This window comes from Musa acuminata, chromosome BXJ1-3 (genome assembly GCF_036884655.1).
Source record: "Musa acuminata AAA Group cultivar baxijiao chromosome BXJ1-3, Cavendish_Baxijiao_AAA, whole genome shotgun sequence".
Lineage (NCBI taxonomy): Eukaryota > Viridiplantae > Streptophyta > Magnoliopsida > Zingiberales > Musaceae > Musa > Musa acuminata.
In genome coordinates, this window is record NC_088329.1 from 8,253,204 (window position 1) to 8,268,678 (window position 15,475).

The 15,475-nt window shown below is 42.2% G+C and overlaps 1 protein-coding gene across 5 annotated transcripts; it reads left to right on the forward strand.

Moving 5' to 3' along the window:
- Positions 1–248: 248 nt before the first annotated feature.
- On the forward strand, positions 249–15,251 carry LOC103974802 (subtilisin-like protease SBT3.5). 5 transcript variants are annotated; one of them, XR_010489688.1, is made up of 20 exons: positions 249–390; positions 489–580; positions 665–762; positions 914–1,075; positions 1,156–1,766; positions 1,849–1,910; positions 2,009–2,269; positions 2,351–2,474; positions 2,718–2,889; positions 2,959–3,506; positions 5,502–5,630; positions 5,705–5,799; positions 5,891–5,988; positions 6,524–6,685; positions 6,748–7,361; positions 7,449–7,510; positions 7,584–7,850; positions 7,948–8,065; positions 8,151–8,326; positions 8,422–8,561. XR_010489688.1 is itself a non-coding variant. In XM_065123211.1 (20 exons), the coding sequence occupies exons 1-20, from the start codon at positions 295–297 to the stop codon at positions 15,157–15,159; spliced, it is 4,491 nt and encodes a 1,496-aa protein (XP_064979283.1). In that variant the 5' UTR covers positions 249–294; the 3' UTR covers positions 15,160–15,251. The 5 variants fall into 5 exon arrangements, 3 of the variants coding, with proteins under 3 accessions (XP_064979283.1, XP_064979274.1, XP_064979288.1); XR_010489691.1 differs by having other exon boundaries at positions 8,401–8,540; XM_065123211.1 differs by lacking the exons at positions 6,524–6,685; positions 6,748–7,361; positions 7,449–7,510; ... (2 more) ...; positions 8,151–8,326; positions 8,422–8,561 and adding exons at positions 12,729–12,890; positions 12,953–13,566; positions 13,656–13,717; ... (2 more) ...; positions 14,346–14,517; positions 14,612–15,251.
- The last annotated feature ends 224 nt before the right edge of the window (positions 15,252–15,475 follow it).

Sequence of the window (15,475 nt, forward strand, 5' to 3'; positions counted from 1 at the left end):
CTCGTATTCGACTCAGGGCGTACTACACTGATCAAGAGACTACACGCTGTAGGCAAATAATTCGGTCCGTTTTATTTCTGAGATCTTTACACGGCTCTTATCTAAAAGAATACTAGGTCTATTATTGCATTCTGCATCACTCACGTGTCATTATGCTGTCAACAAAGTTCGACACCATGGAATCCTAAATAGATGTCAAAGTTGGGTATCCTAGAGAGTCCATCATCGTCGTTGTGGTGGCTTAATTAATAGGCTTATAAATAGAGGAACTACAGCAACGGAGGAGAGGTAAGTATGGGTACCCATTGTACTCCGCCCTCCACCTTTCTACTTCTCTTCGTTTTGGGTTTCTTCCGAATGGAAGCTCTCGGAGACGAAGCATCAACCAAGGTGAGTGTACCTCTACCATCTCGGTATTTGATGTGTATGCATCGATATATCAATGGTCTTTCCTAAATGACAATAAACGGTGCTTTGCTGCTGTGAAGCTGTACATTGTGTGTCTTGAAGAGCGGCAACACGAAGGTCCGGAGCTTGTGACCGCGTCCCACCATGAGATGCTGTCTTCTGTGTTGGGGAGGTATATGTTCTCCATCCAACTTCGTCCTCATCTGCTATATGCTTCCTTGCTTACGGGTTAGTTGGTGCACTTGTGTTGTTTCAGCAAGGATGCGGCATTCAATTCAATCGTCTACAGCTACAGATACGGCTTCTCGGGCTTTGCAGCCAGGCTTAAGGAATCCCAAGCAGATCAAATTGCAGGTCCTTAACACATATATCTAATGTTGTGCGCTTCAGGTGCACAAGTTTATGAGACCAAACTAAGAAATTAATTTATAAGCAATGCTTCCAAAGACTTCGGTTATTGGTTGAGCACACGATGATGAAGGGTTGTATTGTCGTTTCGTACTAGCCTTGCCGGAAGTACTGAGCATCGAGCCAAGCCGCGCATTTCGTCTGCAAACTACGCGAAGCTGGGACTACCTTGGTCTAGGTTATCAGCATCACCAACCGCCAGGACTACTTGAGAAAGGCAAGGAAGGCGATGGCATCATCATCGGAGTTGTCGACACAGGCAATTAAGCATCTTCTGTTCAGTACTGATCGCCTAATTATATATCATTGAGCATGTCAATGGGAGTTTTTCTTTCATAGGCATCTGGCCGGAATCGAGAAGCTTCAACGACGATGGTTATGGCCCCGTCCCATCCCGTTGGAAAGGAAAGTGTGAAGTAGGTCAAAACTTCACCGTCAACCACTGCAACCGCAAGATCATCGGTGCAAGATACTACAGTAAAGACGCCCGCCCGTCTGACGTCGCGCAAGACTACGACTCCCCCCGTGACGCCAATGGCCATGGAACACACACCGCTTCCACCGCAGCAGGTTCTCTGGTAAGCGATGCAAACTTCCACGGTCTCGGTGGCGGTACAGCAAGAGGAGGCGCTCCTCGTGCGCGGCTAGCAATCTACAAGGTGTGCTGGGTATCAGGAAGATGCGGGAAAGCCGACGTACTACAAGCCATAGATGATGCGGTGGGTGATGGTGTGGACATATTGTCACTGTCGATCGGTGGGCACGGTTATTTTCCGGCGTCACTAGGCGCGGTAAAGAAGGGGACAACGGTGGTCTTCTCTGGGGGAAACGATGGCCCCGTCCCTCAAACAATCAACAACGCGGTGCCATGGGTCATCACGGTGGCTGCCAGCACTATCGATCGCTCTTTTCCGACCGACATAATCCTTGGAAACCGACGAACTCTGGTGGTACGTATGAGCCCGTGTATCTTTTTCCAGACATCGATCAACTTGAAACTTATAATCTTCATCAAATTGTTCTTAACTGCAGGGCCAATCTATGTGCTACGCGTCCAGTGATCCAGGATACAAAGTTCTTGTAGCTTTTGACAGGTAACGACTACCGATTACTGTTGTCTTCTTTGCCTTGTATCTCTTTTCACACGTTAAGAAGAGGGCAAACAGTAACGTGTACATGTAATCCGTTGTAGTTGCTCAGTGGTGCCTCAATATCTCACGCAATTAGCAGACAAGATTGTGTTATGCTTTGATCGTACATTTTCTGGCTCTGAAGCTGCTGCCGGTGAGACCTCCCGGTTGCTAGGGAAATTGTCGCAAGCCGGAGCAAGGGGAGCTATTATTGCACGATTCCCACGCAGCATCCCCCCAGACTGCAGCGGCATTACATGCGTCCTCGTGGATTATGATGTAGGCGGACAGATAGCCAACTATGCCAGGGTGGAAACTGCCAGGTCTGTTTCCTTGATTTCCATTCTGATCCACACCCGCGCCGTGTAGTTAATTTGGGAATCTGACCACGGATAGATTGACAGTGGGAGAATCCCCTTGGTGCATGTGAACCCTGCATCCAACATCGTCGGGAGCCAAGTGATGTCGCCGAGGGTGGCAGCTTTCTCCGGAAGAGGGCCGAGTACAGGCTATCCGGACTTAGTGAAGGTATGTATGCAGCTATAGTTGCGTCTCTGTTCATGATAATTATGAAGTCTCCTATAATAGATTGCAAAACGAACCCCTCCCACATCTAAAACTTTGAGAAGTAAAATCATCCTCTGCTTGAAAGCAATGATAAAACCAACCATAAATCCTGTGATAAGCACAAGACGCTGCTGAGGGTCGATCGTAGCTCCACTGGAAAATGGAAAAACAGAGCACTGAGCTCATCCTTTACCTTCTCCTCAGCCTGACATCACAGCTCCGGGAGTCAATATCTTGGCGGCAGTGAGAGATGGGTATCAATTTATGCCAGGAACTTCAATGGCTTGTTCTCATGTATCTGGAATTGCAGCTCTTCTCAAAGTAGTGCATCCCGATTGGTCTCCAGCTGCCATCAAATCAGCACTTGTCACCACCGGTGAGTAGGTGTATCTTTTATCCGCTCATTTGCCAACTCTGACATTTGTATGTATGCCTCCGTCTCAAGCCTATACAACCAACGAACGCGGGTTCCCAGTAGAAGCAGAAGCGATTCCTCGGAAGCTGGCCGATCCTTTCGACTTTGGCGGAGGGCATATCGATCCTAACCGAGCCATGGATCCTGGACTTATTTATGATATCCATCCAAATGATTACGTCAACTTCTTTCGCTACACAAACCGTGCATCGAACAGTACTAGTGGCCAAAATCACTTGAAGCTGCCCTCAGGCGCCATTCCTGACCTCAGGAAATCTGGAGTGGGTAGCAGCCGTACATATGATCTGAATCTTCCCTCCATCTCCATTCCCGACCTGAGAGAAACGCCTGTGAAAGTGATAAGAACCGTCACTAACGTGGGCGACACGCATGGCCGTTACATGGCCGTAGTGCAGACTCCAGCCGGTGTTAAGATGGAAGTGCAGCCATCTGTTCTACACTTCAGGGCTTCCGGCGAGAAGCTTAACTTTGAGGTGACGTTCACGCCGCTGCACAATGTGCAAGGAGGCTTCACGTTCGGAAGCTTGACTTGGGTTCATCGACGTGGGAAGAATTCGGTACGAATTCCTATCGCAGTTCGGGTCATCATTCGTGATTTCTTCTCCGACACCTCCTAAGATTTAATCCCATTGTTTGCCACTGCTTACGCATTCAAGACATGAAATAATGATGGTCTCTAACGTTGGATACATGAAATAAACCTTTTCACATAATAGTAAGTACATATACGTAGCATTTAGGAAAACATTTGGGTGTATCTGGAATCATTTGAAAACCAAGTGATAATTTCTATCCTATTATGGATAAATTTCATGTTAATGGGAGGAATCCATACAATACATCTCTCTGTTTTGATTGTCTTAAGTGGAAATTTGATCGCGTAAATTTGAGCTTAGCTCGTCTTCCTCTTCCATATTTGTTTTTTTATTATATTAGGTTGATTGAATTCAAAATACATCTAATCCTATAAATATATTAAGGGCATATTCAATAAAACTCCTCTAACACTTAAGTTTGAGGGATTGATGCATCAACAATGCACTAAAAGTGATACACCAAAAGTACTAACAGGATGTTACTCTTTCTTATGAATATATATGATTGAGCTTTTTATAGTGTGACTTTGAACTCGTTACACTCGATATGAATTAATGTTATATATGTGTATTCCTTAGCCTAGGTGAAGTTGTATTGCATCAAATCCAAGAAACATATAATAGACACGATGGAGATGGAGTTGTTAACATTTAGAGATCATGGCTGCATCAGCCTTACTTGACGGAAGTGACCTTGAGGTGTCATCCTTTGATATATGAGTCATCTGACTCCCCCCTAGTATTTGTCACTTGACTCTAAGATATCTATCACTTAGTTTTAAGGTATAGATCACTTTGATTATATGGTGTGAGCCACCTTATGTTGACGTGTTGATTATGTTATTATTATTTTATTAATCTATTTTGTCAAATTGACCTATCAACTACTTTGACATGATTGATTTGATTAAATTGACCAACTTGACCTTAAATACGAAGAAAAAGAATAATGTCATCGAACACTTTATCGTTCAATCAAATACGAAAAAGGAGAATGGTCCGTGACATAATGTAGCATATAATATGTGACAATCTTGATTTTTTTTTTTTTTTTCAGATGAGTATAACGAGAAACAATAATTGTATAAAGAACTGCTGCAAATAAAAAGCCACGCAATAGCATTTGACTTCAAGTTTTGGGTTTGGTATAGCAACGTTTTATGTAAAGTATATTACTTTATGGGTGAGTGAATGGCCGACATGAGAAAGTTGGACGACGACATGGATGGAAATATCACGGTAACAGTGGATGCTTTTTTTATCATCTTCTTGTCATGGCATCAATTGGTGGCTGCTCCATCAATTGAGAATCGAAGCCACGTCCGTTGTAAGCATTGATAGCAAAAACTTATCCTGTTTGAGTCTTCAAATTGCAAATTAATATACGGAGGTATATATTTCTTATGGTGAATATATATTTAAAAATATTTTCCAAAATAAGATGGTGTCAAAGCACAAGAAAGTTTGAACAGAGTAAATATTTTCCTACAAGATATAAAAAAATATTAGAGATCCTCTAACATTCGTTGGCTGACATAAGTTTCTGATAGATGAATGACTCTTAACATTGATTATTATTATTTAATTAAAAATAGGTTATATAAGCAGGATTCAAAGTTCGGATCTTATAATGATGTATTAAAATTTTACACAACTAAACTGACAAGTGAGTGACGTCTCATTTAGGGCCAGTTGATTCATTGTCCTTTTTGTACCTATGGCATAATAGATTGTTTTTCATTCCAAATTAGGATATGAAAGATGCCGGTAATGTGTGTTGCACGACTAATATGATATATTTCCCTTATCATATAATAAAATAATATCCTTTTATTTTCATTAGTCTTTCATGTCAACAAAGTTATCCTTGGCTTAATTCATCACAAACAAGCTATCATTGACCATCACCACCATCGGTCATGTGGCCTCATAGGCTTATAAGTAGCGCCATTGCAGCAACGCTTCTCCTCCACAGCCACATGCAAGATGGGTTACCAGCATCTTCTATCCTCTATGCTTCTACTTCTCTTCCTTTCAAGCTTCATCCAAATGGCAGCACTTGGACGTACACCATCATCGACCAAGGTCCATGAGCGTCTCTCTACCATCTTAACATTTGATGTCCACGGACTAACATCTCAACGGTCTCTTCTGTGTAGCTTCTGTACATAGTGTACATGGGAGAGAGGCAACACGAAGATCCAGACCTCGTGACTGCGTCGCACCATCATATGCTGTCTTCCGTACTGGGGAGGTGTGCATTTTTTGCACCATATATAGTTTGTGTTCGTTTCATCTTTCTGTCATATATGCTCGATTACAGGTTATTCTAATTGGTGATTCAGCAAGGAGGAAGCCGTGAGTTCAATTGTCTACAGCTATAAGCATGGCTTCTCGGGCTTTGCAGCCATGCTTACAGAATCTCAAGCACACCAAATTGCAGGTTCTTCCTTCCTCAATTTCAGGCCTATTTGACCAGTGAGAATGGAAGCAAGTTCTAATATGATTAACAGCACAACTGATGAGAACAATCCAAAAGATGCATGCAAGAATATATCTGAAATTTGAAGGGACGATATTGATCCAGTCGGCTCATGTGTTGAGGCCACTAAAACAAAAAATTGGAAGACTTTATCTCGGCCTTTGACTTCATGGTATTAATCTAAATTATGCCCTCGATTCCATGTTGAGTAATAATTTTATATTTTGTGATCACCTTGGAATCATGATAAGAAAGTAGGATTAAGGTGGGCCTTTGAACGCTTCTTTTTAGCTAAACGCCTTGGTCATTATCAACCTCTTGAATCGACAGGCTGCTTAAGATAAGGTCGGTGTCTCGAGATGAGAGAGAGAGAGAGAGAGAGAGAAAGAGAATCCATCACGTGTTTAGTATATTATATCATATTTATACGTATACATAATCCTTAACTAAGATGAGTAAGCAACTTGATCATATCGCCCTTTTCTTTTCCGGTTAGAAATGCCGGAAGTGATCAGTGTCAATCCAAGCCGCAGCGTTCCACTGCTTACTACGCGAAGCTGGGACTACCTTGATCTTGGTTTTGAACAACCCCAACCCACAGGACTACTTGCAAGAGGCAACTTCGGCGATGGGATCATCATCGGCGTCGTCGACACAGGCAAGCAATCATTACCTTATCGTCATTGAGCTTGCCCTGTCCTACCAAATTTTCTTATATAGGCATTTGGCCGGAATCGAGAAGCTTTGATGACCATGGTTACGGCCCCGTCCCATCCCGTTGGAAAGGAACGTGTGAAGTAGGTCAAAACTTCACCGTCAACCACTGCAACCGCAAGATCATCGGTGCAAGATGGTACGCCGGAGGCGTCGACCCTTCTCTCATCGAAGGAGGCTACCAGTCTCCCCGGGATTCCGAGGGCCACGGAACGCACACGGCTTCCACGGCAGCAGGCTCGTTGGTGAGTGATGCGAGCTTCCATGGTCTGGGCGCCGGCACAGCGAGAGGAGGAGCTCCTCGTGCCCGGCTAGCAATCTACAAGGCATGCTGGGCAAAAGCAGGGTGTCCCGACGCTGCTGTGCTGAAGGCGATAGATGATGCTATCCATGATGGCGTGGACATCTTATCACTCTCACTTGGGGGCGTACTTCACCCATACTTTGCTTCCATACATGCGGTAGCAAAGGGGATAACTGTGATCTTCGCTGGAGGCAACGATGGACCCGTTACCCAGACCATTGCTAATGACATGCCGTGGGTGATCACCGTCGCAGCCAGCACAATCGATCGCTCTTTTCCTACCCTCCTAACCCTCGGAGACAATCAAACTGTGGTGGTACGGGGGACTGTATAGTTCATCAGAAACATGTTACGTCTACATAAGGCGAGTTACTCATGGTTCCAGACTCAAATTCTTTTGCAGGGACAATCCCTCCTCTATGAATCCATGGACGAAGGATTCACGAAGCTAGCATACGGGGGGAGGTAAGTGCGAAGATGAATCAAATCGTTTCGTCCAAATGTTCGTTCATTAAAAGAAGGCATACGATTACTACAGTTGCTCGCGCGACGCTCTGAATTCGAGTGATGTAGTCGGAAAGATTGTGCTCTGTTACGAGCTTGCCATCGCCTCAAGCACACCACCCAAGCGACACTTTCCACTGGCTGCCATTAATGTTCAGGAAGCAGGAGGGAAGGGCATTATCTTTGCACAGTACTCCGCCAGCATCCTCCACTACATCGACGAAATTTGCAACGGCACCGTATGCGTCTTTGTAGATTACGAGATGGCCACACTAATGTCCATTTATGCCGAGAGTACGAGGTTCGGTTAGCTAGCTCGAGCTCAGTTTTCCTGGACAAATTAGTACTGTTTTTTTTTTCTGAGGTCTTCAGAGTGTAACCACGAAAGCAATTGGCAGATCCCCCCTGGTGAAGGTGAGCCCAACGCAGGATATGGCCGGGAGTGGAGTTATGTCGCCCAGGGTCGCAGCTTTCTCGTCGAGAGGGCCGAGTATATTGTTCCCAGATCTAGTCAAGGTAGGTACAATTTCTATTATCGACTAGAAGCTCACATTGTTTGGTTCTTTCGATGAACTGGTGTGCTCACCATCACTGCCTTTAGACAGCCCGATATCACAGCTCCCGGATTCCTTATCCTGGCCGCAGTAAAAGATTCCTATAAGTTTGACTCCGGGACTTCCATGGCTTGCCCCCATGTCTCTGGCGTAGTAGCTCTTCTTAAAGCAGCACATCCCCAGTGGTCTCCTGCTGCCATCAAATCAGCACTCGTCACAACTGGTAAGTAGATTTACCATCCTGCTTCTGCGTCGTTCCTGAGTTCTTCTCTGTCTGCTTTCCTGATGTTAAAGTAGCATGACAACCTCTGTTTTAAGCTCATACGGCCAATGCATACGGCTTCCCCATAGAAGCAGAGGGAGTTCCTCGAAAGCACGCTGATCCTTTCGACTTTGGCGGCGGTCACATCGATCCTAACAAAGCCGTTGATCCCGGGCTTATTTATGACGTCGATCCCGAAGACTACTTCAAGTTCTTCAACTGCACTTATGGTCCGTCGGCCACTTGTGACTTGGTGGACAGTCGGCTGTATCACCTGAATCTGCCCTCCATCTCCATTCCCGACCTGAAGAAGACACCACTAACGGTGCAGAGAACCGTGACCAATGTGGGGGACACGGATTCCATTTACAGGGCAATGGGGGAGTCTCCTCCGGGTGTCAACATGGTGGTCGAGCCTTCTCTTCTTCAGTTCAATGCTTCCACGACGACGCACACCTTCGCGGTGACGTTCACGCCGCTTCAGATGGTGCAAGGGGACTTCAACTTCGGAAGCTTGACATGGTTTGATGATGGGAAGCACGCAGTAAGAATTCCTATCGCAGTTCGAGTGATCATCCATGATTCCTTCTCTGATACCTCCTAAGGCATCTGCTCTATGTTGACTACTATGACAATAAGTTAAATGTTGAAGTTGTATGGGGAATAAAAACTAAGGTGTGTAAAATGCTATTCAAATATTGATGTCAACTTTTGGTTCAGTCAATTTGTTCATTTATAGACTTGTGTGAGCTACTTTTGTCCATACGCACGAACGTCGTCATATGATGTTGTCAGGAAATAATATAGCTTTGAAGGCCACAATTTTTTCATAAACTATATTGTCAAAATAATTGAATTGCCAATATATAAAAAAATAGCTTGGAACTATTTTACAAGGAAATAATTAAAATAAGAGCTTCGTGAAATTAATATATAATAAAAATATTAAAAACGATAAATATTTAGTGAGGAAAAAAGGTGAGCTAAGCTATAATGAGCAATAAAAATTAACGTGCTATGTTGCTCATGTACGCTTCAGTATTTAGCACCGTTCACCGACGTACGATATACGTCATCAGGAAATAATATAGATTTGAGGGACTCAATTTTTTCATAATAACTTACAATTTAAAAATCGATCTTCTCAAAATAATTCAACTGCCAATGACTTGATAAATGTATGGAACTATTTTAGAAGTGAATAATTTAAATGAGAGCATGATGAAATTAAGTTATGATAAAAGTATTAAAAACATGTAAATATTTAATGAGAAAAACATAAACGAAACTATAATTAGCAATTTCATGTTTACGACATAAAAATTCCAAGCTTTCGATATCCATAGTTATGACATTAAATTAAACTCGCTAATTTAATTCCCAAAAATTTGCCTGCCACCTCAATTAAAAAGGACGTTCACATACTAAAAATATATATACTCTCGTAAGCTTCATTTGTTGGAATTAATGTGGCTCATATGATTTTTTTTATATTTAATGGTAATTTAATAAATAGTTAATGAGAAAGACAAACCTAATTTGAGTTGTCATATCCATTGATGAGAAAGAATATTGCTCATATTAATTCTTAGTTGATGTCTTGATGGAAGACATCAAGACATTTGAACATGGTCCTTCACCCTCCATAGATCAGAATAAGATATTTACATTAATAACGTATGCCAAAGTACATTATTTAAGAAAGAGAAACCAAAATTTCAGGAAATTTAGACTTTCTCAAAAGATAAAATTTAAGACATTTTTCAATGCATCAAGGTATTATATTTCAATTAAAGATTCTTTTCATGAAAATAACTAATTCTAGTGCACTATGATGTTTTATTTTGTACATGAATAAAATTGCTTATACATCGTATCAGAGCTATGATTTCAGATTTATAATTTTTTATTATCGATTAAAATTATGATTCTGATAATTTATGTTAATTTAAATTTACAATTTAAGTCTTAAATATTGAATTTAACTTTGTTTAAATTATACCGATCATGAAAGTCATGATTCACTCTTTATTTTTTTAATGAAATGGATGACTATAAGACATATTATGGTAATGAATTAGATTATAAAATTATAGTTTTATTTCATATATTATGAGTTAAAATCGTGAGTAATTTGATATTTATGTATTAAGTGTTTTGTTAGTCACCAAGGTGGCCAAATATTATGATTACATAAAGTTCATAAAGAAACTATCCATGATTTCTGGATGCTAATGAATGGCTTGATGGTAACTTTATAATTATTACATTGATATTCATAGTTTATAAGAACTTTCAGGATCACCAAAAGGTTGATCTACTCATGAGTGCAAATATAATAATTTATATATTCAATTATATTTTTTTATACATATTTAAATGTAATAAATATATCTGATTTGAATATATTCAATTATCAAGGGATGACTTTGACATTTATTTACAAAGTCGCCCAAAGGACGACTTTGTAATTTATGAGATAATGTTTAAACTCCAAGCATTAAAGTGAGAGTATTTATCATGTATTATTAGTATGCTTTGTTTCTTACTTTATTTAACAAATTAAAACTTTTTGATCGGTGTGAATAAGTCTAATTTTACCTACGTGTTTTGAACCTTTCATTGGTCGAACCGATTTAATTATATGAGCTAGTTTATTAAAAAGATGGAGAGAAAAGGTAATAATTCTTAAGAAAAAAATAAAAATGGTTAGAGAGTTGCTTTTATTATTTTGAAAATTTAGAGATCTATGTGGGAATTCGCCCCTATCATAATTATGCTTCTCCTTCACCTATATATAATTCCACACTGAAAAACCAAGAAAGTGTTTTGTTATTATTAATGAAGATATAATATAATAATAATAATTATTCTTATTATTATCAACATAATTTGCAGAGGAAGCATCTCTATCAGGTGCCATAGCCATTGGGCTTGATGAGACTAGTAAAGGTCTTTGTGTCTATCATGGTGCAATAATGCATCACGGTTCCCATCAATCATCTTCGTGGAATACGTATAGACTAGAAAAAAGTGTCCACTCCACCAATGGTATAAGATGCTGTTATAATAGTCTTGATTTCTCCAGGATTCTTTCCTGATGACTGGTTCATTTACTTACGATAAAATAATATCCTTTTATTTTTATTAGTCTTTCACATCAACGAAGTTTCCTTGGCTTTAACTCGCCACAAACAAGCTATCATTGACCATCACCACCGTCGGTCATGTTGCTTCATAGGCTTGTAAGTAGCGCCATTGGAGCAACACTGCTCCTCCACGGCCACATGCAAGATGGGTTCCCAGCATCTTCTATCCTCTATGCTTCTACTTCTCTTCCTTTCAAGCTTCATCCAAATGGCAGCACTTGGACATACACCATCATCGACCAAGGTCCATGAGCGTCTCTCTTCCATCTTAACATTCGATGTCCGTGGACTAACATCTCGATGGTCTCTTCTGTGCAGCTGCTGTACATAGTGTACATGGGAGAGAGGCAACACGAAGATCCAAACCTTGTGACTGCGTCGCACCATGATATGCTGTCTTCCGTACTGGGGAGGTATGCATTTTTTGCACCATATATAGTTTGTGTTCGTTTCATCTTCCTGTCATATATGCTCGATTACAGGTTATTCTAATTGGTGATTCAGCAAGGAGGAGGCCGTGAGTTCAATTGTCTACAGCTATAAGCATGGCTTCTCGGGCTTTGCAGCAATGCTTACAGAATCTCAAGCAAACAAAATTGCAGGTTCTTCCTTCTTCAATTTCAGGCCTATTTTACCAGTGACAATGGAAGCAAGTTCTAATATGATTAACAGCACAACAGATGAGAACAATCCAAAAGATGCATGCAAGAATATATCTGAAATTTGAAGGGACGATATTGATCCAGATAAATCAGTATGTGAAAATAAAATCTCAATCACAATAGTTTTGTGCTTAATTACGGGAGATCAAAAGATAGATGTACTCCTGAGAGTCGGCTCATGTGTTGAGGCCACTAAAACAAAAAATTGGAAGACTTTTTCTCGGCCTTTGACTTCATGGTATTAATCTAAATTATGCCCTTGATTCCATGTTGAGTAATAATTTCACCTTGGAATCATGATCGGAGAGTAGGATTAAGGTGGGTCTTTGAACGCTTCTTTTATTATTTAGCTAAACGTTGGGTCATTTTCAACCTCTTGAATCGACAGGCTGCTTAAGATAAGATTAGCGACTTGAGATGAAAGAGAGAGACAGAGACAGAGAGAGAATCCATCACGTGTTTAGTATATTATATCATATTTAAGCGTATACATAATCCTTAATTAAGATGAGTAAACAACCTGATCATATTGCCCTTTTCTTTTCTTGTTAGAAATGCCGGAAGTGATCAGTTGCAATCCAAGCCGGAGCGTTCCACTGCTCACTACGCGAAGCTGGGACTACCTTGATCTTGGTTTTGAACAACCCCAACCCACAGGACTACTTGCAAGAGGCAACTTCGGCGATGGGATCATCATCGGCGTCGTCGACACAGGCAAGCAATCATTACCTTATCGTCATTGAGCTTGCCCTGTCCTACCAAATTTTCTTATATAGGCATTTGGCCGGAATCGAGAAGCTTTGATGACCATGGTTACGGCCCCGTCCCATCCCGTTGGAAAGGAACGTGTGAAGTAGGTCAAAACTTCACCGTCAACCACTGCAACCGCAAGATCATCGGTGCAAGATGGTACGCCGGAGGCGTCGACCCTTCTCTCATCGAAGGAGACTACCAGTCTCCCCGGGATTCCGAGGGCCACGGAACGCACACGGCTTCCACGGCAGCAGGCTCGTTGGTGAGTGATGCGAGCTTCCATGGTCTGGGTGCCGGCACAGCGAGAGGAGGAGCTCCTCGTGCCCGGCTAGCAATCTACAAGGCATGCTGGGCACAAGCAGGGTGTCCCGACGCTGCTGTGCTGAAGGCGATAGATGATGCTATCCATGATGGCGTGGACATCTTATCACTCTCACTTGGGGGCGTACTTCACCCATACTTTGCTTCCATACATGCGGTAGCAAAGGGGATAACTGTGATCTTCGCTGGAGGCAACGATGGTCCCGTTCCCCAGACCATTTCTAATGACCTGCCGTGGGTGATCACGGTGGCAGCCAGCACCATGGATCGATCGTTTCCTACCATCCTAACCCTCGGAGACAACCGAACCGTGGTGGTGCGAACGTGTAGTTTTCACAGACGCTAATACATTTGAAAGTTTGCATCTACTTATATTGAATTAATTGTTCATGGTTGCTGCGGCAGGGACAATCCATCCTCTATGAATCCACCGATGGAGAATTCAAAGAGCTAGCAGATGGTGGGAGGTAACTATAATTCGATTAAATGTTCTTAAAGAAAAGAGTACCTAGTAATGTGCATTTGATCTATTGTTGCAGTTGCTCGCGGGACGTTCTGAATTCGAGTGATGTAGTCGGAAAGATTGTGCTCTGTTACCAGCTTGCCATCGCCTCAAGCTCTCCACCCAGGCGACACTTTCCACTGGCTGCCAGTAATGTTCAGGAAGCAGGAGGGAAGGGCATTATCTTTGCACAGTACTCCGCCAACATCCTAAGCTTCATTGACGTTATTTGCAACGGCACCGTATGCGTCTTTGTAGATTACGAGATCGGCAAACAAATAAAAGATTATGTAACGAATACAAGGTCTGCTCAACTCCAGTTCAGTTTTCCTAAACAGATCATAATTTTCTTTTCGGGAATAATAACCACGAAAGGAAATTGGCAGATCCCCGCTGGTGAAGGTGAGCCTAACGCAGGATAAGGTCGGGAGTGGAGTTATGTCGCCCAGGGTCACAGCTTTCGCGTCGAGAGGGCCGAGTATATTGTTCCCAGATCTAGTCAAGGTAGGTACAATTTCTATTATCTACTAGAAGCTCACATGTTTGGTTCTTTTCGATGAACTGGTGTGCTCACCATCACTGCCTTTGGACAGCCCGATATCACAGCTCCCGGATTCCTTATCCTGGCCGCAGTAAAAGATTCCTATAAGTTTGAGTCTGGAACATCGATGTCTTGTCCCCATGTCTCTGGCGTAGCAGCTCTTCTTAAAGCAGCACATCCCCAGTGGTCTCCTGCTGCCATCAAATCAGCACTCGTCACAACTGGTGAGTAGATTGACCATCCTGCTTCTGCATCGTTCCGGAGTTCTTCTCTGTCTGCTTTCCTGATGTTAAAGTACATTACAACCTCTGTTTTAAGCTCATACGGCCAATGCATACGGCTTCCCCATAGAAGCAGAGGGAGTTCCTCGAAAGCACTCTGATCCTTTCGACTTTGGCGGCGGTCATATCGATCCTAACAAAGCCGTTGATCCCGGGCTTATTTATGACGTCGATCCCGAAGACTACTTCAAATTCTTCAACTGCACTTACGGTCCGTCGACCACTTGTGACTTGGTGGACAGTCGACTGTATCACCTGAACCTGCCCTCCATCTCCATTCCTGACCTGAAGAAGAGACAACTGACGGTGTGGAGAACCGTGATCAATGTGGGGGACACGGATTCCATTTACAGGGCAAAGTTGGAGTCTCCTTCGGGTGTCAACATGGTGGTCGAGCCTTCTCTTCTCCAGTTCAATGCTTCCACGACGACGCACACTTTCGCGGTGATGTTCACACCGCTTCAGATGGTGCAAGGGGACTTCAACTTCGGAAGCTTGACATGGCTTGATGATGGGAAGCACGCAGTAAGAATTCCTATCGCAGTTCGAGTGATCATTCATGATTCCTTCTCTGATACCTCCTAAGGCTTGTGGAGGCATTTGCTCTATGTTGAGTACTATCGCAACAAGTTAAATGTTGAAGTCGTATGGGGAATAAAAATTAAGGTATTACGTTGCTTTTGTTATCCAAAAATTGATGCTACTTTTGGTTTAGGCTGTTCTTTGGTACGCTTAAGTATTTAGCATACACATACGATACATTTGAAGAAGGGATATGATTATCATCCGAGTAAGATAAGATAAGATTTTTTTTTTTTTACTCAAAACTTTTATAACTTTAAAACTTTATGTATTTCATGGCTAATATATGGGGTTTATATAGTTCCAAAAGATATATTAT

Bases quoted from the DNA above. Each gene is read 5' to 3' on its own strand.
- LOC103974802 (XM_065123211.1), top strand. From the start codon at position 295: ATGGGTACCCATTGTACTCCGCCCTCCACCTTTCTACTTCTCTTCGTT. The intron at 2,270-2,350 runs GTCTGTTTCCTT...ATAGATTGACAG, and splicing joins GCCAGGGTGGAAACTGCCAG to TGGGAGAATCCCCTTGGTGC. The intron at 13,567-13,655 runs GTGCGAACGTGT...TTGCTGCGGCAG, and splicing joins GAGACAACCGAACCGTGGTG to GGACAATCCATCCTCTATGA.